Source organism: Dysidea avara, chromosome 11, assembly GCF_963678975.1.
Source record: "Dysidea avara chromosome 11, odDysAvar1.4, whole genome shotgun sequence".
In the NCBI taxonomy this organism is placed as follows: Eukaryota; Metazoa; Porifera; class Demospongiae; order Dictyoceratida; family Dysideidae; genus Dysidea; species Dysidea avara.
The window spans coordinates 19,129,467-19,153,560 of record NC_089282.1 but is presented as its reverse complement, the minus strand read 5'-3'; the positions used below and the strand labels follow the sequence as shown (position 1 = coordinate 19,153,560).

General features: G+C 37.6%; 2 protein-coding genes across 2 annotated transcripts in view; one reads left to right on the top strand and one right to left on the bottom strand.

The window, feature by feature from the left end:
• Positions 1-24,094, bottom strand: part of LOC136238397 (uncharacterized) — a 62,725-nt gene that overhangs the window by 16,706 nt on the left and 21,925 nt on the right. The window contains exons 3-4 of the mRNA XM_066028846.1: positions 19,356-19,646; positions 96-811 (exon numbers count right to left, since the gene is read on the bottom strand). Of these exons, the coding sequence (XP_065884918.1) occupies positions 96-811; positions 19,356-19,646 (1,007 nt within the window). The remainder of the gene's footprint in view (positions 1-95; positions 812-19,355; positions 19,647-24,094) is intronic.
• Positions 9,900-11,325, top strand: LOC136238398 (uncharacterized). Its single transcript, XM_066028847.1, has 2 exons — positions 9,900-9,956; positions 10,215-11,325. The coding sequence occupies exon 2, from the start codon at positions 10,341-10,343 to the stop codon at positions 11,244-11,246; it is 906 nt and encodes a 301-aa protein (XP_065884919.1). The 5' UTR covers positions 9,900-9,956; positions 10,215-10,340; the 3' UTR covers positions 11,247-11,325.

The window sequence follows — 24,094 nt, the reverse complement described above, 5'->3', positions numbered from 1 at the left end:
TACTATTGTAAGCATGATACGTAAATGCAGTCTCTACATTTTAATTCCTGAACTAGAAGACTCAACTACTTATGGCTACTCTAAATATCAATTACCTTCTGGTCTTGTACTAACACTTTTAGTTCTTCATCATCAATTAGTACATGTGTAATGTTATACTTAGCTAGTACAGCAACAACTTCATTAGTAACCTTGTACTGTAGCAAATAAGATCTCACAGCACTTGAGATTTGAAATACAAAAGCTACACAGCCTTCTTCTGCACCTCTAAATATAATTGATACTTTTTTAAGTTGAAAACACTCATATACAACATTTCGGATGAATATTGTGCTCTCTAGTGTGCATTTTCCTCCAATGTATTTGATGATTAATTTATGTGTTCCAGGTAACACCTTAGGATCTTTTAACTCAGGCAGCAAATCAAGATTTTGTAAAACTGAATGTCTCAGCTGCTCAGTAAAATCATTTAACAACTTTTTAGATTCCTCACATTCAATGGACACCACCAGTGCCAGTAACAACTCATAGTCATACATGCTGCAGTACTTCATAATTTTATGGAATAGCTCCTTTGTGTTAGTTACTTTAACAAATGCTTCATCAGTGGAAAATACTGTAAGATTTGTACTATCACAAGCACTTAAGTTTTGGATAAGACTTTCAATATCAATGTTTTTCTTGTCAATAATGTCCTTTACTTGGCTTACAACTTTTGCATAATTTCCATTTAATGTTGAAATAACACGAGCATTAAAGTGTAACAGTGTTTCTGTTTCAGTTAATTCTTTTGGTGATTGATCTCCCTTATCTGAATAATGAGAAGTGAGAAAGAATAAAAATACTAGTAGTGTGTTTGAATATTTGAATAAGTATGATAGGAATTGTAAAAATAAAAAGGCAGTGGAACAAAAAGGTCACCAACGGTACTGCTCAAATGCAACGTCATTTTGCAAGAGTGCAAGCAATTGAATAACTTGATAATTAAAAGGCATTTCGCTCACAAGTATTCATCCCAAATGAAACAGGGTGAATACTGGGAGTATGGAAAACCTGGAATGCTGGAACAACCCGGATCAGTGTTATTTTTGCAATTGGAATCACGTGCAAGCACTAGCATGCCAGATTGTAAAGACCCCACAGTGGAATGATCAAAATTTGTCTGCTAATATGCTCTACAACATTGCTATTATTCTTACTTGTAACAAATCTGCAGGGTACACCACAAATTTTCTTGAGAGTGATCGTTAATTGGAATACACATTAAATCATTTATCTGAAAACCATCTTTCTCAGGCAAAACTTCATCTAAGCATTCCTAACCACACAATCGCTACAATCCCAAGACATAGTTTGCTACACTTAACACAAGCCAGCTAGCCTACTGGTGGTCAATGACCGAATTTATTAGAGGCATTCTTCAGTACAAAAATGGATTGTAGCGACTTAGCACAGTACTAGCTAGAAGTTGCATTATCTTTCAAATCATTTGGTTATTAGTTAAGGGTATGGAGTGTAGCTGAGATAACTGGGTCAGGGGAGTGGGAAGCAATCTTGGATTGGTCAGGCAACTAAAACTTTCACACAGATTGTAGTGGTGTACTACATCCTTAGATTGCCTTTTATATGGTTTTTATACAGTGTAGTTCAGCAAGTGACTGCTCTATTAGAGTACCTGACTGCTCTATTAGAGTGTCTGACTGCTCTATTAGAGTATATCGATCTTACTATGGCAAGTATTGGTCCGGCAATTGCCGGGTCTGCTGGACCTACTCTGACGCCCCTGTGGGTTGGTTTAGGATGCACGGTTACGTGCACTAATCCTAATTAATGCTTGCTTTTCTGTTGATTTATCTTACATCCTGCAGATTTGTTTCAAGTAAGGATTATATAAATGCTACAGAACATATTAGCAGACAAATTCTTCTGTGTAGTATTAATAATCTTGCATGCTAGTGCCTGCATGTGACTCCAATCACAAAAATAATGCTGTTCCAGTTGATCCGGGTTGTTCCAGCGTTCCGGGTTTTCCATACTCCCGTGAATACTCGCATGTGGAACGAGTGCCACGCTATTTATTAGTGAGTATTTAAATCGTTTGCACTCTCACAAGACGACATCGCATTTGAGCAGTACTGTACACCACTATAAATGCCATACTAGAGTACATTAATTTCTATACTTCAGTCATATAGTTAATCAATAGTATTTGTATAGGGTAGAGATCAAAATATGTTTACAGGTCTAACACTTTTAATTTCTATGATTGTTACTCAGATTTAAAATCCATTTGTACTTGTAGACAATAGTGAACCCACGCATACCATATTAAAGGATAAAATGACATCACACTTATCAGAAAGCTAACAGGATGCCACAATGCATACCCAAATAATCATTAATTTGGCTGGCAAATAACTTTCACTTCACTTTCGACTACACTTTGCCCATTAAATGTACCGCATTAGCTACATAGAAACAAGAGCTCATACATGAGCTCTTGATTGAAGATTATAGTACAACTGCCTCGGCAATCAATCTACTCTCTTCAAATGTAGGAGGCATGGCACAAAAATACAGATATTTTGTGGTTTATTCTCTGTAAACATGATAGCCAGCATAAGAAGCTATTGATGGGGTACACAAAAATCAACACTCGAGTGCTTAGTGGATAAAAAGAAACAGACAAAAAAAGTCTAAGGTAAGTAGGATCGACAATACACGGATTGTAGATGAAAAGGCACGCATGTCAGGCACAAACATTGAAGAAATCAAACAGTATCATGTACACAACAATACAAGTTATTCTGAAACCATCAAACAGATGGTTAGTTTGCAAACATTTTGGTTAAATTATCATCACAGTATAATGTGTTAATAACAGCTTGATTGTAATTCTACAAAAGCCTCATAAATAGTACATTAACATAAGTTTCTAATTCTAGCATGTGTGTGAGGGATCTATACAGGTAATAAAAACTTTTAATGCTACATTTGAAGTTACTTTTGTAATATAAGGCTTTCATGATTATGCTTACAGCTAAAAGTCACAAACAGAAAGATAAAACATCACTGGATTTTTTGCCATACTAGTGTACATAACTTCCATATATCGGTCATACAGCTTCTCAACAGTAATGGTATAGCCATAGATCCGTAGTATAGCTATCTCTTTAAATGATTTATTACTCAAACTTAAAATCTCATTTTTGCAACATAATTCATGTAAAAGAACAACACACATATAAAGCCAATGGCAACATCACAATGTATCAAACAATCATCATAATTGCTGGAAAGCAACAATACCACTTCACTTTAATTTGAACTAAGCTATGCCCGTTACACAGAATTAGCTGCATACAGTACGAAGAACAGATCAACATCCACCCCAACAATCAATCTGCTAAATTCAAATGCGCGAGGTGTGACATAAAAAACATGGATATTTCCTGGTTCATTTTATATAAACACATAAGTCACATGTGCTAGTAATATCCTTGAGTATCCATTTAAATATGAAGGTATAATCTGTGTAGTAATATAACTAAAACTTGGGAATAGAGATCGCTGAAAAGGTAAAGGAACAGGAGCCCAACAAGCCAACATACTAAACACACGGATATCTATATTTGGACTCAATGGATATGGTAGAAACAAATCCCATACATATGTTTTGATATGAAAAAGTAAAGAAACAAAAGAGTCCAACAAGCCAGCATATTAAACACACAGAGATCTCTATTTGGACTCAATGGATATGGTAGAAACTAAGGAAAAAACAGTAGTTTCTCCATAAATCAGGGGCAGTTAAGCACTGAGAATGCTCCTGTGTAAATGTGTAGTTGAGTCCAATAGAGATCTCTGTGTGTTTAATATGCTGGATTGTTGGACTATTGTTTCTTTACTTTTTTATATCAAAACATATGTATGGGATTTGTCAAATCCAGCATTTTCAGGTGGTCAACATTAAAAGTTTTCAAAATATTGGGTTAAACCCTTAAAAGTTTAGAACTATACATTAGATAAATCTAATATCTGTTTAATATCTTTTTTGAAACCTCAGCTTGGTAAAACAAGCTGATAATAAGATCTCATCATTCCCTGTCATTCGTTGCCCAATGCAAAATGCATGTATTTTACACTACATACAAAAACACTAATTTACAACCTTTTACTCACAAAATCTCTACAGCACACCACACAACAGAATAGAGCTGTACCGATATGGGATGTTGGCATGTACTGATATCCGATATGGATACCACCAAAAGAAGCCGATAACCGATAGTCGATCCGATATTTGCATTACAAACAAAAGTCATACAGTAGTTTATCTATGCAAAAGTGTACAGTTACTTACTCTACAACAACATGTGGATATATTCATTGCTCACTCTATGCCTGTGGTAATAGTGACTTGGATTTCTATTGTGCAATCCAGAAAATTAGGCACCCACAAACATTTTTATGCATACTCCCATGGAGCCTCAAAGGGATATTTCTGCATTACTCCGCATTTTATTGGCTTGGCACAGTAGGTTTTCTTGGTTATCCTGTGACTGTTCTTTTATATTACAAAGGTATATACTGCTTCATTTACTTAAGACTGATAAGCTTTCCAGCAACAAACACTAGAATTGTGTGTATTTGTACGGCTTCTCGTAGCGTAGCGCTTGCTGTACCATAGCTTATATGGTTGTACACTGAACAATAAGCCACTGCTACTAAACAGCCACATAGATAACGTAGAAAACCAATAGTATAAACCGTTTATGTACAAACTATTGCTGTATGAATATCGGTCCTCGTACTGTTCTGTACCAATGCCGATATTGGTAAAAATTGCCATATCGGTGGCCGATATTTTGGCCGATCCGATTATCGGTACAGCTCTACAACAGAAGAAAGCCCTTGAATTTCTCTATCCAATTCCAACCGTACAAACAGGAAAATGTTGCCATAGCAACAGTTATTTACTGCTGACAATGACATAATACGCTCTCCATACATTAACCCATTAACCTATTGGAAAATTTAATTATCTCAGTGGGAAAATCCCAATTTACAAGTTGTTATCCTCAACCAAATTTGCTAAATTTGGTATCATTCTAAGCAGTGAAGAATGCTTAATAAGACTCCAACCACACAAATTGTTGAACAGGTTAGTTTACAGAGATCTGTTGAAAATCATGTTTTTACGGACATTCTGACACATAAATTTCGCGGTACAAGGCTCCTTTTTAGCATCGCCTTCATTATTACACAAAGAACTTACACATGAATCGAATCGCCTCTTATCGAGGAATCTGATAAACCAAACCTTGTGTCTTGTCAACCACAGTACGCAGAAGTTATGGCGCCTTTTTAGAAGACGGTGTTATCTATTCTGAAATGGGCAGAAATCCAGAATGTCTTTGATATGTTCAGCAATCTCTATTCCCATGCTTTATCTTTCAAATTACTTTTATACTAGTTTGTCTACTTTTTATAAATGGATAGCTAACATGACAATAAGAGGTGCTAGTGGTGCTTGATATTACACAATACTAAACATGTATATCAAGTTTTATGTCTTGTTCAAGAATGATTAGCACGCTGACCTTCAAGAAGGATTGGCACACTTACCTTTATGTGTTAGTCAGGAAGGATTGGTATGCTTCCCATTGTGCTGTTCAAGTGGTACTGTTCAAGAAGAATCGGCATGCTTGATTTTGTGCATTGTTCAAGGGAGTTGGCATGCTTGCCAATATGTGTTATGTGAGAGGGACCAGCATGCCTGTCATTAGTGTGTTGCTCAACAAGTTGGCATTTATGTATATCAAAACTTCATGAGTTAATGGTATTGCTCAATCGCATTCTGTAAGTATCTTTCCTTCAAGCTCATTATCTACCTGTCTACTTGCCTCAGGCATTTAGTCCATCATGGCTTCTTCAGTGGACCAATCTAGCATGTGTACATTTGTTCAAGAAGGCGCTTTGCACCTTTATTTGGTAGGTTACTCAAGCACACATGCCTTTATGTGTCTCACCAACACTATATAGGTTACAATTATATACTCTTGGTCTCACTTAATGGATGCCATTATGTGTTGCTTACTGTAAGAGGAACAGGCATGTTTGCATGTTGGTGCATAGTGTGTGTGTGTGTGCGTATGTGTGTGTGTATATGTACTTAACATGCAGTCCATCATTTTATCTTACCCTACCATCAGTTAATCAATTACCTATTGTGAAGTTAAAAAGGGGGCTTTACGCTCTACCTCCATTTGAGGTGTGACCATCGTATGGCTGTCTCCTTTTTCTCTTAGTAGAGTTCTGGTCGGTATGGGTAAAATTCAGACAAGGCGTGCATGGGGTTGAATGGGTCATAAATCAGCTGATGATCAACTCATGTGCTGTACCCCTTTCATTAAATGGGTGTGTCCATGTGAAAGTATACTCCACCTAAAGGCACATGATAACAATAATGGCATGTGTTTCTCTCATAAAATAAATCTACAGTATTTACCTAATGAGAAGAGAAGTATATTATAAGTTGATGGAGTCACCTGGAACTCATACAAGGAACAAAATTAGAAAACAGGAGAGGAGGACAGAGTATAGATTGAAGGAATTGCTTCAGAACTTTCAGGGTTTACCAGATATAACAAGGCTATTATGTGCACGTGCTTGTTACTGTACTGTCAAACACAAAAGAATGGATCATGCTGCAACCTGAATTAAGTTGTTACTGGGCATGTCATTTGTTGAGCATGAAATCAAGGGTATGACCCAGGCAATTACAATGTTATTATTACAAAATACAAGCCAATACCTTAATCTTACTACTTTGACAATTTTGCTGTAACTCAGTTGCAGATGGAAGCATTAGGTGTCATCTCTAACAGGGATTGATAATTAAGATAGTTATAATTATCCGCACAAAAACAGCCAAGCTGTGAAAAAGGTGCGGCCTTAAAAAAAAGCAGTATTAACATCATTGCAGCCATTTGTTGGCCGCCACCTTTGATTTTGCAACTTTTTTTCACCCAGGCTTTTTAAGGCCACACTTTTTTCATAGCTTGGCTGTTTTTGTGCAGATATTACTTCTTTTTGTATTGCAAGTTCCAAAGCCAGCCTATGGTTGACCTTGATAATTCTTTTGAACATTTTTCCCCTTACTACAGGAATCATCAAAGACTACGTGGCTATATGAAGAACTGAAATAAGATGAATTTTGAAGGTGCGTATACCCCAACAATAGATGGGCAGATTCGACTCAAATTAGGAATGGGAGATTCCCTACCCTGAGGAAGCTTCCACTGCAAAAAATGGTTAATTATACCGTTCAAGCACTATGGAGCTACGGTTACAAGAAAACTTTTTAATTTAGATCTTTTATTATTATTCCCAGCACCCCTTGCCACCACCCTGTCATCACAGAACTATATGACACTACTCATTCTGAAGAGAGACAAGGAGAGTAAGTCTTCTATAAAATACAGCACTAAGCAGCATAGAGGTCACCGGTAGCTAAATATGGTTCATCAATGGTGTGGCAATGGCACAGTGATGGGTACACACTATATGCATGCACAACTTGCAGGAGATACACAATACATATACTGTAGGAGTATGAATGCCAGGTGAACCAGATAAAGGAAGACTGCCAAGTCAGCCAGAGCCTAGTAAGCCAGAAAAAATATAAAATACAAGTAAACAATACAAACAAACATACTGCTATTAATCCTGTTATTGTGCAGCTGGCATTGCAAACTTCCTGGCTGCCTTAATTAGCTACCTGCTTGACATCCACTGGCAGCTGGTACGGCGACTTGAGACTTAGCGTGCCAGCTGGTAACACTTTCAAAAACAAAGGAATAGTGGTTCACTTGTCTAAATAGGTATTTGAATCCACCTGCTTTGTAGTGGGTGTCACGTGTTAACTGTTTTGATCGACATTAAATAGAATCATTGTACCATTTCAAAACACCCACCCATTATACAACTGTCTCTTCATACAACATGGATTCTATTCCCGGTGGGTGCAAATCCTTAGGTCATGTAGTTTTTTCAAACATTATTTATTATTTATGTATTCATTTTTATTATTTATGACATAATTTTAACCGCATTTCTTATTATTCTTAGTACTTGGTTGTATAACAAGCTTTACAGTGGTCAGCACTGAAGGTCTGACAGCAACATGTGCTGCAGCCTTTGGAGTACCTAACCTAACAAACTGGAACTAGAGACATAAAGAAGATTACTTGACCTAGCTAACAATAAGGTGAAACAGAAAAGGGCCAAAAATCCCTCCTACCCCAGGATTTGAACTGCAGGCCACCCAATGTCAAGTCGAGCACCGCACTCAGTCTCCTCCAGGATTTTCTTCCTATATAATTCACTAGTTGTGGATATACTTTACATGTGTGTGGGTTCGTAAGGCCTAGTTGGCCTAGTTTTAGCTGACATATAATTCTATAGTGTAAACTAAATGTCTCCATGCAATGCTTTGGATTTACTTTACAAATGCAGAAATGCCATTGCATACAAAGCCTGTAGAACAATAAGTGCCACACATAGTTTTATATGTTACTAAAATTTCAGCAGCACTTTAAGTATGCAATAGTTTCAACCAAATCTGGAATTTACCATATGGATTGTGCTGCTGAGCTTGATTCAGTCAAGATAAGTCAGTCAAGCTGAGCAATAAAACATAAAAGTATATATACAACCACATGATCTTAATGAATATAACTATCTGGTGATGGTGAAAAGGAGACATGTGGGAGAATGACTAACACTGCAAAATATCTGCTGACATGGTGGCACTCCCAAACACAGTGTAAAGAAACTATTATAGACTACCAATAGTCTGGATATTATACCATTCCTTTGTCATGGAGTGATTATGCAATTACATGTGTTGGTTTATGTAATAGTTATACCATGGCTGCGAGGGATTTTGCTGATATATACACCCACAGCCCGAGGGCTGCAGGTGTATATGTCAGCAAAATCCCAAGCAGCCATGGTACAAGTGATATATATCAATTGGGGCGCACTCACCTAATAGGTGAAAGAACTAACGAGAACTCATCCCATTTGTTTTATACAGTAGCATCTGAAGATCGACTGTGGTTTTAATAGTGTGGGCTAATAGCCATCAAAACGTTGTCCATACGTTAAAACGTCATTAATACGTTACTATGCTTCAACACGCAATGTTAGAAAACTTGCGATTGTGGGATGGAGTTTATATTGTTATCATTTTTGTACTAAGTTAAGCCAACTAACTTCGCTATTGGGACAGTAAGTAAGTTATTATATTAAGTTAAGTACTTAGAACTGTAAGTTACTAACCTATTTCAACGTAGCAGTAGTAGCTTTGCTGTTCCGTGGTCTGTTCAAAGGCTGATACGCGGTGAGTAGAAATACGCATCCACAATCGCCCAAACAATTATTTTGTGCCTTCATTATCCTTTAGTAACAACCAACTACTCTATCTTAGCCTATGTACTAAGCTTAGCAACCTCTACAAAACCGAGTCCCACAATACAAAGCTCTATGTCGCTCAATATAACGAGTCAAAGCGCATCGATTCTTTGAACTGGCTGGGTATCAAAGTCATTGGCAAACCGCTTTCCCATGATATTGCCCGGGCAATATGCAAGCTAAACACCGAGCGGCGCCTTTGAACGCCTACGCTAAAGTGGTATATATGTGCATGTATAGCTTTGGAAGATGTCACAATGTATAAACAGCGAGTCACAACACCAGCATCAATGATTCTAATGCTATACTGATATAAATACATACTAACGTGTGAGTATAATACAGAACGTGATCATTTCAACCTTTATTTCAATTACACATTGAATTGTGGCCAGGATTTAAAAATGAACATAAGTCTATGTGTATAGCATTCAGACTGAAATGATCAAAAGAGTACAGTAAAGCTTTACATCAATGTAAGTTCTGTCATAAGATGATACAGCAGTAAGCTTGAGATTTCAGTGTTTCAAAGCAGTGATGTCATGTTGTAAATATGTGTATATGTGTGGTGATTGCAAGAAAGATCTAACCGTGCTGGAATCAGCTTTGTATACATAGATGTTCATAATACATTCTTAGTCTTCAAATTAATGGGAAGGTAAACATAATATGACTTGCCTGTACAAAGATTTACTGTATATGAGATTTACTGCATGTTCTACTTTAAATAACAGATTAATGAATACATTTGTACAAGCTGAGCAATTTGCAGCATCATCAAACAGGCAATACCAACTGCTATAAAAAGTGTGCAGTTCCCACAGTCATATACTCACTGTGAAGTGTGGTGTAAGTGAGAGATGGCTGCAGAATTACTGCTGTGCACTCTTCTACTGTTGGTTGTTGGCTATAGCCAGCTAGCAGTATCTCACAGTGACCTAGAGATGCTGGTGACATCTTTTAATAAACTGGGAACTGATCCTTCCTATCCTGGAAAGTCATGCAAGGACATTTATGACAACAACATGGCAAGTCGTGGATTGTCAGGAGAATACTGGATTGAAACAGATAAACTGTACAAGGTCTACTGTGACATGGAATTGAATTGTGGTGGGGTAAAAGGGGGATGGATGAGAATAGCCAAAGTTGATACCAGTCAAGGAGACGATTGTCCTGTGGGATGGAAGAAGATAACAAGCCCGCGACCTTTGTGCAGGGGATCTGGGAATGCAGCTGGTTGCTACTCTGCATACATTGCTAATCACAAGGCAGAGTATAATTCTATCTGTGGAAAATTACGTGGGTACCAGCAGGGTACACCTTCTGCATTTTTACCTAGTCGTAGACACTCCATTGATGGACCTTATCTTGAGGGTGTTTCCATAACTGTTGGTACTCCTCGTAAACATGTATGGAGCTATGCTGTTGGTTATAGTAAGTTGAAGACAGTCAATGCAATTGATAGTTGCCCTTGCAGACAAAATCCTGGTTCTAACCCTCCAACGTATGTAAAAGATCATTACTTCTGTGAATCTGGAGCATCCATTGGTGGTATCCCTCTGAACCAGTTCTTTGGATTAGACCCTCTTTGGGATGGTAAGGGCTGCATAGCTGGTGATGACTGTTGTTCTACGCTTGGAGCACCCTGGTTCTACCGCCACTTCACCCAACCTGAGAAGGGAGCTGTTGAAGTGAGGATCTGTCGTGATGAAGTATATAGCAATGAAGCAACTCTGGTAGAGCAAGTGGAACTGTACATTCAATAATTAACAATTAGTAAATAAATATTGTGTGTACACTATTGCATTCATTGTTTAATAAATATTAATTTGGTGACTCATTAAATTATTAAGTACAGTACTTGCAACCTGTCTTATCTTAGGGTCAATTCTTCTACTTCAAAGCTAGCCAGTAAAATTGTGATATTTCTGTGTCTATATATACGCTACAACCTTTAACCTTACAAGTATAAGAAAAAATTGGGAATTTTAAATATCAGTGCACAGTAGGGATATTTACTTCTTATTGTTTTACAGTATTTGGACTTGCGTACTACTCCGATCCAGCTTGTTTCAGTGCTTTTTATTGCAGCATTATACACTATCCCTACTCTAATTTAATATTCCCAATTTTTTTCTTATACTTGTTTGTGAAGTTTTTTTGCAAGCTCATGACCACTAAATAGCCTGCTTTTCACAAAACCAGTCACAATATTTTAAAAGAGTTAATCACAGCACTATTATACTAGATTATGACTCATACAATAACATCTGATCAGTGGGCGTGGCTCTACATAAGCCTGCATACAATAATGGACGTGGATTCGTGCATACCTACAGACTGATGAATGGGCATGGCTACCATGTCTACAGACAGTAATTTACATAAGTGGGCATGCATTCGTGCATACCTACACACTGATGAATAGGCGTGGCTACCATACATCTACAGACAGTAATTTATGTAAGTGGGCGTGGCTCATGAAAGAAGCAGAGCTACGCTATGATGTGTAGTAACACGTCCACATTGTGTGGGGTCAGACACAAATAATCTGTAAAGCAGGATCTGGATGACCCGACTTGGTTTAACATTGTTACTAAATAAACTATATTAACATACACATTGCTATATAGTTCACCGTGAGTTGCTCTCTCTGATCAATATCAACAGTGAATCACATACGCATGTGTTTTTGGTGCAACCGGCGACCACGTGTATTCGAATAGTTTGATGCAATATACACTGGTAGATGGAAGCCATACAGTAGTCTATTAACACTCAGCAGTAGAACCTTGATTGATGGCCATGGTAAAGAAGGATAAAAGGTAAAACAATAGTCTAAGCATTGTATGTTTAAGCATTGTATGTTTATCAATATACCAAAGGTTTTTTCTTAAGCAAACTAGAATACGCTTGACTAAAGGCATCAGGCAGGCTGGCAGGCTGGCAGGCTGGCAGGCTGGCAGGCTGGCAGGCTGGCAGGCTGGCAGGCTGGCAGGCTGGCAGGCTGGCAGGCTGGCAGGCAGGCAGTAGAAAATTCCGTTGAATAATGTTTTTAAAAAAATCTGTAGTAACTTGACGGAAACGTTTCAGGTCGATCTGAAGACACTTTCGGGCTTCATTTTACCCAACCAATACTGTCATGTTGTTGTGAGGAAAAACCGTGGCAGGTTTTTGGGTTATATTATACCACAGATCGCCCCCACACCTTCGATGGCCCTACTATACAGTACTATTGTACTGTATAATATAGATAAATTTAACTGTTCCGTCCTGTAGAGAGTTCAGCTACAAAAAAAATCACCCTGTAGAGTTCAGCTATGTGCAAGTTACCCTATAGAGAGATCAGCTACAATCAAGTCACCATGTAGAGAGTTCAGCCACAAACAAGTCCCAATGTAGAGTGATCAGCCACAAAGTCACCCTGTAGTAAGATCAGCTACAATCAAGTCACCATGTAGAGAGTTCAACCACAAAAAGTCACCCTGTAGAAATTTCAGCTATGAACAAGCCACCCTGTAGAGAGATCGGCTACAATCAAGTCATCATGTAGATAATTCATCTACGTACAAACAATTCATCCTGTAGTGTGTTCAGTCATGTAAAAAGAGACAGTTCGGCTACACATAACACCATGTATGGGGTTCAGCTTCATAACAAGTCACCCTAATAGCTACATGATAAATGTTTTATTTAGTTTCAAATTTACAATAAACATGCACATAGATTCACAATAATAGTAGCTAGTTTTTTTCTTTGTTGATGATTCCTGTAGTATATAAAAAGTTAAAAGGAAGCCTCAAAGCCAGCTATAGGGACTTGCTTCAAGCAATGCAAATAATGTGTGTGAATTTAAGCATGTAGCTACTGGATCCCATCTCTTACATTCAGCCTATGTACACACCAATTCCCATACTCGGATCCTGTAGCTGTGACAGAAGTTTTTTTATGTGAATAAATGCTTATACTCCTTGGATATTCATCAAATTCATAGTAAACTTGGTACATGAATTCACCTTTATACGTTCTTCATTTGTGCCAACTATCAAGGAAATAGAGGCACATATTTGCATTTTATATTAATTTTTCCAAATAAATCAAAGCCCCTGAAGCCCCCCTAAGACTTAAGAAGAAAAAAAACAAAGAAATTAAATCAAACTTTTGAACATCCATATTTTCCAAATGGCTGGTGCAAATTTAATCAAATTTACTTTGTAGCCTACCTACCAGGCAGACAGCTATAATGCAATAATGGTGTGCTTTGGAGAAGGAACCATGGAACTATATATGTGTACACGTACCTGATCGTATGCACGCATGAAAATGCTGTTTCTTTCTTTTTCCAGTCAATATACCCACAGAGTGGCACACCAGCTTTCTTGTCCACACGACACACTACCATGTGTCTTGATGTTAATCATGTTCTTTAAAAGTAGTGTGCTTAAAAGTATTTTAAAATGTGACTGGATTTTAGAAAATCAACTGTATGGGCACATTTTTGATTCACATAAAAATGTATTTTAACAATTTAAAACATTGTTACTCACCAGCCTTGGCAGCTATACATATGGAATTCTCACCAAAGATGTAGCAATTCATAACTTTTAAGACCATCTGGTGGCCAAGGTAATCCTTGTAGAGTTTCCCACTATTTTACATAAATTTTTTCACCAGTGTTGTTGTGTCACAAGCCCTCAAAAAGAGGTGGAGGGTGGAGGGTGGTGGGATGGGGAAGGATGTCTGGCATGATTATACAGGCCGCCAGAAACAGTCTACCAAAAGCAGATCCAACAAGAAAGTTTGATGCGGAAATTTTCAGCCTGATAGTGCAGCAACTTCATGCTGGAGTTATCTGTTTTAGTTCTTATGGTTGATTTCAGTCACAAATGAAGTAGGAGCCCATACATGTAACAAAAATTTATAATGCCACGGAGACAGTCACTTGTCAAATTATTTTTTCTAACATACGTATGTAAGATGTTTTCATGACAAATTTTATGCAGAATTTTAAGGCTACTGTACCAGCATTGAAACTCGGTTACTACTGTAGGATGACCAACAGATCTACATAGATATCAAAAAACCAAGCCAAGTGCTTCATTTTGGGCACTACACAAATTAACAAAACCAGTAGTTATATAATTAATATACAGATATGTTTTAACTAACAATCAGTCAGTGGGATTGGTTCAAAATAAGTTTATAGACAATAAAACTTGTGGGTGTGGCTTCATGCATACTAACAAACTTCAACAACACTTGCTCAGTGCCTACAGGTAATATCACATTTCCAGTCACAAAAGCTGGCTTGACGCTATGGCTTGTACAGTATCATACAGTACGATATTACTGTATAGTAGGGACCACAAAGGTGTAGGCATGGCCCATGAAAAACATCACTCAAAACCAGCCTAACTTTTCCCTGACAACTAGAGGTGTACCGATATGGGTTTTTGGCATGTACCAATATCCGATATTGATGCAACCAAAAGAAGCCGATAACCAATAGTTGATCTGATATTTGCATTAATATTTTAAGCAAACGAAAGTGTAAATTTACCTACCCTACAACAACATGTGCATGTATCCATTGCTGTAATCTGCCTGTGGTTTGGGTTTCTATTGTGCAATCCAGACAATTAGGCACCCACAAATATTTTTATGTATACTCTCATGAAGCCTTAAACAGATATTTCTGCATTACTCCGCATTCTAATGGCTAGTGAGAAAGTTGATACAGCAAGTTTCCTTGGTTATCCTATAATCCTTCTTTTACTACAAAGATACTCTATAACTGCTTCATTTGCAGTGTTGGGAGTAACGCGCTACTTATGTATCGCGTTACGTAATATTATTACTTTTGTGGTAACAAAGTAATATAACGAAATACACTATAAAAACAGGTAATATAACTCAAGTTACTTTACTTACAAGTGTAACGCGTTACCTAAGTAATATAGTTACTGTAACGAGTCTAATATTACGTTATATTATTACTACAAGTAATGAAGTTACTAATCTCGTTAGTAATCCACTGAGTAACGTCTAGCCACAACGAAGTAATGAAGCCTACTGAATGAAGCTTATTCACCAGCTTCTTACTTATAACCAACATTGCACATTGCCCAACAACGCAATCATGTCACGTGATAAGGTGGTACGTGACAGCTTAAGGCTGTGGACACAAAGTAATATAATATGTAATATTATTACAGTTACTTTATTTTATGAGTAATATGTAACTGTAACTAAATAGTTCAGTTGCAAGTAATATGTAATATGTAACTAGTTACTTTTAAAAAGTAACTTGCCCAACACTGTTCATTTGTAAAGACTGTGATAAGCTTTCCAGCAACAAACACTAGAATCATGTGTATTTATATGTGACCGGATCTGTGAAAACCTGACATAATGGCGCAAGCCTACATTTTCAGAATAAGCCATTGATTGCAATGGGTAAAATATTTGCATAATTGAAAAAAAGTCGTAAAATTTTTAAATGCTTTGTTCTTTGTGGAGAAAGGGTCCAATGATACAAACCTGGATATCACCTTATTCACCTACTCAAGAGGAGTTCAAAAATCTTTGTTTCGTTGTAATAGAGTAAAGGATACATAAGTTATGTCAAGAGGAGTTCAAAAATCTTTGTTTCGTTGTAATAGAGTAAAGGATACATAAGTTATGGTCATTTGTTTACGTCATGTCGAAACAATTGTACGCGATCGATTTTTCTTCACTGATTTCATCTCTGTATACAGTGAAGAGTGGCAATAGAAGACAAAACTTACCCAGTAATGGACTCCCCTATTCATGGTGAACACAATGGTGCAAGTTGCAACTCTGTACTGCATTGCGTTTGTAAGTTACAGCCATTTTTGTAAGTGCATGTAATTTATTTTCCCAATTTTTGCTGTACAAATTGATCTTTCTGTTGTTGCTACTTTGTAGGGCTGTAACTCCAAACATTGTAAGCATACAAGGCTAAAACTTGGCCAGATCATACACTTGGGCCAGTTGGCTAAGTAGATTATAAATATTCAATAATAAAGAATTTGAAAAATGCGCCATTATGTCGGGTTTTCAAAGATCCGGTCACATATGGTTTCTCATACAGTAGCGTTTGTTGTAGAGGGAACAATAAGCCAGAGCCACATAGATAACGTAGAAAACCAATGCATAATCCGTTAATGTACTGCTACTGTATAAATATCGGCAGCAATATCAGTCCTCCTGCTGTTCTGTACCGATACTGATATTGGTAAAAAATACCATATCGGTGGCAGATATTATAGCCGATCTGATTATCGGTACACCTCTACTGACAACGATAAAGCAGTATTGGTTAGGTAAAACTAAGCCAAAACAAGCATTCAGATTGACCCAAAACGCTTTCAACAAGTTGCTATGAAAATTGGAATTTTATACTGACTGACTAAGTAACTGCCTTCAGACAAGTGTAACTTGATAAAGGCCAAGGCTACGTGCTTGATTTTTTCACTGTTCAACATCACTTCAGCCGGACACATACCTTTTGGCATACTGCAGTACATACAATGCATTCTTCATAGACTTACCAGTGTCCTCCTTTGTGTCCCATTCATCATTGCTGACAGTAAAAGGTGTTGATTTGGCAGTAGCGCATGATGGCTTCCCTTCATAACAAAAATCGTCCACATTTTTCATAGTGGCTACTTTGATTGCAGAGGCGCTTTTCGAATAGTTCTTGATTTGTGATGCTGTGTAACGGGTTGAACATAGCTGACAATGAAGCATAATGGATATCTCACTTTTCAGATGATAATTGACAACTAGGTTGAGTGGTGCCTTTTGATGAGGTATGCATGGGTTCACCAGTCATGATAATTTTATTTTACAAAAAAGTTTACAAACAAATACACAAAAAATTGTAATTTTCAACTAGAGTAGGGACCATAGTACATCAATAAAGGTACTGAAACAAGCTGTAGTGCACGATATTACATCACAGGAAAACAATAAGAAGTGTTATATTCCTACTGTGCTCAAAATATCAAAATGGAAAATGCACAGTAGGGATATAACACTTCTATTTGATTAATTGTTGTGCACTACTCTCAGTACTTTTACCAATGTTCTATGATCCCTACTCTAGTTGAAGATTCCAAATTTTTTGTGCATTTGTATACAATTAGATTGATTTGTACATCAAATACAGGATATTAAATGATTAGTTGGCGTAAGCCTGCAGACAGCAACAGACATGCATACCTACAAACTGCTACTGATAATGGGCAAGGCTGCATGTATGCCTACAGAAAGTAACACATAAAAATCCCTATAAATAGGCGTGACTCACAAAGGGACTAGGCTATGATATGTTAATACTAGTATATTAAAAAAATTTTGAATTTAAAAATGAAGTAGGGATCCAAGCGATAAAAAGTAGTGAAACAAGAGATGAACAATGGTAGTTATTACAGCATAGCTCAGTGGGAAATCCTTACTTTGGCAATGAACACAAAATAATTGTTATACCATGCCAAAGTAGGGATTTCCCACTGAGCTATGCTGTAATAACTACCATTGTTCATCTCTTGTTTCACTACTTTTTATCGCTTGGATCCCTACTTCATTTTTAAATTCAAAATTTTTAATATACTAGTTTGTTTAGTTTTTTGTTAAAGCATACAGCTAACTATAAACATGTGACTGTTCTATTAGGATGACTGCTGTATTAGAGTATCTCGAGTCAGCTTGCAAAAGATGTGTGCTTGTCCAAAAGGGCTCGAAAAAGGGTGTGTTCATCGTGGTTTTGACCATACACCTTCAAGTTAGTAGGCTGATTCGAGATACTCTAGTCTAATAATCGATCAAAACCACGATGAACACACCCTTTTTCCGAGCCCTTTTTGGACAAGCACACAGCTAGCGTAAAAGGGGTGTGGTCTCAATCCATAGATCGATATACATAGAATAAAGAATGGGCGTGATCTTGTGGCCTATCGTGGAGTACTGGTACCTCCGTAGCTACAGTAGCGTATTCTAAGCACCTTAAATAATTTTGTGGCGTCTATTATGCTGCTTAAAGAAAGTGTTGATATGGAAAATTAATGCCTCGATATGGTTTCGTTGGATGAAGAAGACAAGCAGCCTGATTGAAGATAAAAGAAAAGACAAGGCACACAGGGCGTACACTCGTCGGAACCCCAAAAGGCACATCCCACCGGTGAGCTTGTTGTTGTAGCGTAAAATGGTGACCGTGCGCTGCTTCGTTTGGGCTCTAGGCTTGCGAATGTGGTCAGTGAGTGAGGCAGTGAGGCAGTTGTACTAAATTTGGAGATTTTGGCAATTTTTTTAAATTTTATATCCGGCCACCTGTAAGTGTTTCGTTGTATTTAATGCTGTTTTATGTATTATATGGACTAGTACTATTCCGTAAAGGTGGCTTTCGTCTCGTAAGATATCTCTAGGATGATTTTTAAAGGCGGAAAATTTGGCGGAACGCGAAACATTCACCACGATCCCTACTTAAACAGTACGACCATACCGTTTGATATTTCCATATCACCAGACATAATCCAATCTGAGTCAGACCCTGACATTTATAAAGCAGGTCAGACCCGGATGATCCGAACAAAGTGTGACCAGGGTGACCCGACCTGGTTTTAACGCCGACACATATACCATACCATATGATTACAGGCAGCTTTTGTTCATGTGCCTGTATTAGAGTAAATCACAGTCTGCAACATACTATGTCAAGGAATCTGATGTCATAATATCCACAAATACAGTATCATGGCTAGACAAGGTTCACTGTATGATTGAAATACCAATGATATTTTAGGATACAAGACTTACAGTATATACACATCAATCAACAAAATTGGTCTCACATTTCTCATTTAACTTTTGCTCAATTTGATTGGCCAAATTATTTAACTCAACAGGTGGAGTTCTAAGAGCTGCCAACACTTGGTTCCAGCTGGCATCTGGTATTCTATCTAGCCACTTTTGAAGTACTCTCATACAACATTCTTTAACATCATTTTGGCACTCCTTTTCGATTATGTCCAACATGTCTCCACTGGTCGGATCTAGTAGTTGTATACCAAGATCTCTCCACTTGACTGCAGCTCCTGGTACCACATGATTGTGTAGATCTTTAATGGTGGGACAGTTGTCAGCTGTACAAAATGTGTATGTTAGATACTAGTCTATACCCAACAAAAGAATGGATCACTTTTGAATTAACAGTGTTATAGCATGCAACCTGAGAAAAGGGATTGTATCGTCTTATGAAGTACAATATGCAAGAGTTTTTGATGTGCTTCCATTTCCACATCTTCCCCTGGTACATAAACACAACAAACATCATTAACTATACTACTCCTACTGTACACCATGCTGACTATCCCATAACCAAAACCATCCAACAAAACTCCTGCTTGGTCTTAACTAAGTATTCTTACATGATCTAACAATCCATTCTTGTACACGTATATTAAAGTATGCAGCTGCAGACAATTTCATGGTCTATTTTAACCTTGGAAATATATGCTTACATACGTATGCTTGTAAGCTACTAGCTCAAAAGTCCTGCACACCCTTTTGGATGAAATCTTCCCATCTGTAGTCAAACATGGGTGGGGTGTACTATTGATAGGGCACATGAAAAACTAAATCTGACCATCTAATTTTTTTGGCTAGGGGATACTCTAAGACCAGAGAAGTCATGCTCCCATACAATGCAGTGACACAGTTTTCTAACAGTGATGTTTCCATTTATTTCACTCTCTACCGAAAGTGCATGGACATCGCTTCCCCTGCAAACTGTATATGCCAGCGTCAGTTTAATATCTATGGTCGCAATCCTGCCGGCAACCAACTACCCAGTCTCCAGTCTCAAACTGTAAATCACATTCAGTACAATATGAATGGCCGGTCTTCTGTTTCAACCTTGCAAAGTAGGTAAAAACAAAACTAACAGTTACCTTTACCAGTAGCTTAGACTACGTATAACAGTACCATTTAATTAGCTATAAAATAAACATTTAGCTACGCTGTCAAATGAAGAGGGTCCAAATGCTGTACAGTGCTGCCGGGAATATATATAACAAACAAAATATTATAGCAAATAGTTTAGTTTAAAGGAGATTTGTAAGGGTGGAATCATTGCGAAAAACAAACGTTTTATTTAAAGCATGCACATACAGTGGAATCATGGCGAAACAAAAACGTTTAATTGAAAGCCCTTACACATAATATAATCATACACACTTACCATTGCTTTAAACAAAACAAACGCTTTTTGCTATGACACTCGCAACTGAAATTCTTTAAATGAAAGGTTGGTTGCAACTGAGGAATCATGGCGAAGTAGAATCGTTTAGGATCAAAACACCTTCATACGTTGAAACAATACACTTACGCCATTCCTTTGAACGAAACAAATCCTTTTTGCTGGAATACTTGCAGTGTAATCGGCCTTTAATCGAAAGGTTGTATGGGACTGGCTGTAAACATGTCAGGGTCACAAACGTTTGAATCCAACAATATTTCTTTTCTGGAATTACAGATATTTAGAATTCCTTTAAATAAAAGAAGTCAGATTGCTGAGATCACCGCGACTAGAAAATCCTTTAAACGAAAGGTTTGCATTTAGCCATAATATTAGCAAAGGCAAATGCTTTAGACGAAACAGTTGCATTTGGTGTGTGGTAACAGACAACATTACTATAATGATGCCTTCTAGTAACCACACTAGGTATTTATAATAATCATGCTTCTTTACGCATGCTCAGTAGTTGCCGCGAAAATCGATTGATTTGGTGTGAATTAACGTGGCGTTGGAAATGTCACAAGGTGAGCTTGCACGCACATTTATTCATCTTTATATGCCCTTTTACATTAGTTCATATACAAGGAGTGCCTGCTCGTAAGAAAAGACGATTGGCAGCGCCGTTACCTCCGCTACCGCCACAACAAGACCGTAATTGGAATAGCAGCTTTAATTTGGAAGGGAGGATAATAATGTCTCAACACGAAGTAGGTGATGGTGCAACTAGTCGTGTGTATGTAGGAACCTTAGATGGTGTTACAGTTGCTGTCAAGCAGCTTAAGTTGTACACTCCCCGATTGGCATCAGCATTAATCCAGGCTTATGAACAGCTTTTTAAGCTGAAGCATGACAACATTGTTCAGGTGCTTGGTATTTGTCCTACAAATGGTTACATTGTTATGGAATATTGTCACACAATACTTCATAATCACACACTCAGAACCTTGGGTGATTTATTGACATACTATGGTGACGATTTGCCTGTTGAACACAGAATTATGGCCCTTAGTGATATTGCAGAAGGTTTACAGTACCTTCACTCTAATGATCTAGTGCATGGTGACATCAAACCACACAATGTATTGGTGGCAGGATCAGAACAGGAGTTTTTGTTTAAAATTACTGATTATGCCTGTTACAAATACAAAACTGCTAATCAATTTTCTTCCCGGTCAACTTCTCTCAAACAGCTAATGACACCGGGGTATTTGGCACCAGAATTGATAAGTGATATAGGTAGCTATTTACACCCAACTAAAGCCTCAGACATATATTCATTTTCTATCTTGGCTTATGAAGTAGCCTTTATTCGTGAACCATGGCCAGTTGTCAACATGCAATTAATTGAATCTGTTAAAAAGAGGCAATAGACCTGTTGTTCCAAACAATGCTTCAACATTTATTTCCTCATTATTACAGAACTGTTGGAAGCATGATAGCTTATCACGCCCAAGTGCTTTGTATGTGTCACAGTCCATCCAAGATTACTTGGAATCATCATCTCCACAAATTTTTGTTAAAGATACCAGTAACATAAATCCTGGCCAGATTCAGAATCTATCGGCTGCTAGTAGTGTTGCGATACATCACTCAATAGACAACGTTGCAAGTACTGCTTTATTAAGCGAACAGATAACCCCTATACCTAACTCAAATTTCTCTGTGTCTGCTAAAGCTGGAGGGTCTCAGACACTATTTGGTGATGTATCTTCCATTCATTCGGACAATAATGGAGCAGGCTTTAATTCTAACACACGAGGTAATGAAATACAACAAGATAGTCATGGTGTTACTGCTGACATATCAGAATCTCCTTCAGATTCTTTACTCTCTACCCACAACGATTATGCTCTGGAATACAATGAGTGTGTAGCTCCTTCAGAATCATCAACAAATGGTTTTGATTCTATTAGTAAGCAAGTATTATGCAGCTCTGATCCTAGTACAGTAGTCTCACCAATTCATTGTACTACAGATATCCAGGACCAAAGTGCGATTTCCCAACATATTAGCTGCACAGATGTGTTAAGTGGTCATGATATAGAAAAGATTAAGACTGCCCTAAATGTCAGAGAATTAAAAGAGTTTCAAGTACAGTGCATTAATGCAGTTCAGCAAGGAAGGGATGTAATATTAGTTCAACCAACTGGCTCAGGAAAGTCATTGTGTTTTATTTTCCCTGCACTTCTCAATCCTGGAAAAGTTTGTATTGTCATTGAGCCAGTGGTGGCAATAATTAATAACCAAGTAGAAGCATTGGAAAGGAAAGGCATAGATGCTGTAGCATTAGGTAGGGCAGCAGAAAAAAAGAAGAGGTCACCAAACTTTAGACGTGTGTTTTACAGTTCCAATCTTCCTACTCTGGCATTTTGTACTCCTGAGTATCTATTCGGTGCACCAAGTAATGACTCTTTCTCAGGGTCAAGTGGTCAATCCCATTTGTTGCCTGAAATACAGGACAAGATTTCTATGGTAATTATAGATGAAGCCCATAAAATCTTTGACCGCATGCCAGATTATCGCCCAGCTTTTGATGAAATGAAGCAATTATGCAAACTTCCGTGCCCACTTGTTGCAATGTCTGCAACATTAACAAGTTCACAGGTGAATACTCTAAAGCAAGAGTATTTAAGAAGCGATCGGTGTCTTGTACTAACTAAAGGGGTACACCGAGACAATTTGCAGCTACGTATGCAACGCTATAGGCGCCGAAAGCTAAATAGCTTAGGAGAAGGCATGGTGAATGATCCTGATAGCGACAAAGAAAATGACAATGACATATCCATTTTGAGCAATGATATTTCAGCTAGTGTATATACATCCATGTGGGCAGACAGCATTAGTAGGATTAGCTCATTGTTTGAAGGTCACTCATCAGTGCTCTACTTAGATTTTGTTAAGGATGTTGAGGAAATTGCTAGTATTTTAGGCCAAAGCAATGTTAAAGTGGATAAGTACACTGGAGAAATGCAGATAGATGACCAAAAAATGGCAGACAGAAAGTTTTTACGTGGTGAAATATCAGTGTTAGTAGCAACTGAATCTTATGAACTAGGAGTTGATAATCCTAATATCAGTCAGATTATTAGAATTGGCTGCCCCCGTAATCTGGGTGTGTTCTTGCAAGAAGTGGGTCGTGCAGGTAGAAAGCCGAATAGTACAGCGAAAGGATTGCTACTTTTCAATGAATACATTGATGATAAGCATTTGGGTCAGTGGTTGAAATCATCACTGGGCCCTAAAGGAGAAGATCCGGCATTTAAAGCAGTGAAGTTGAGCATTCTTGATACATAC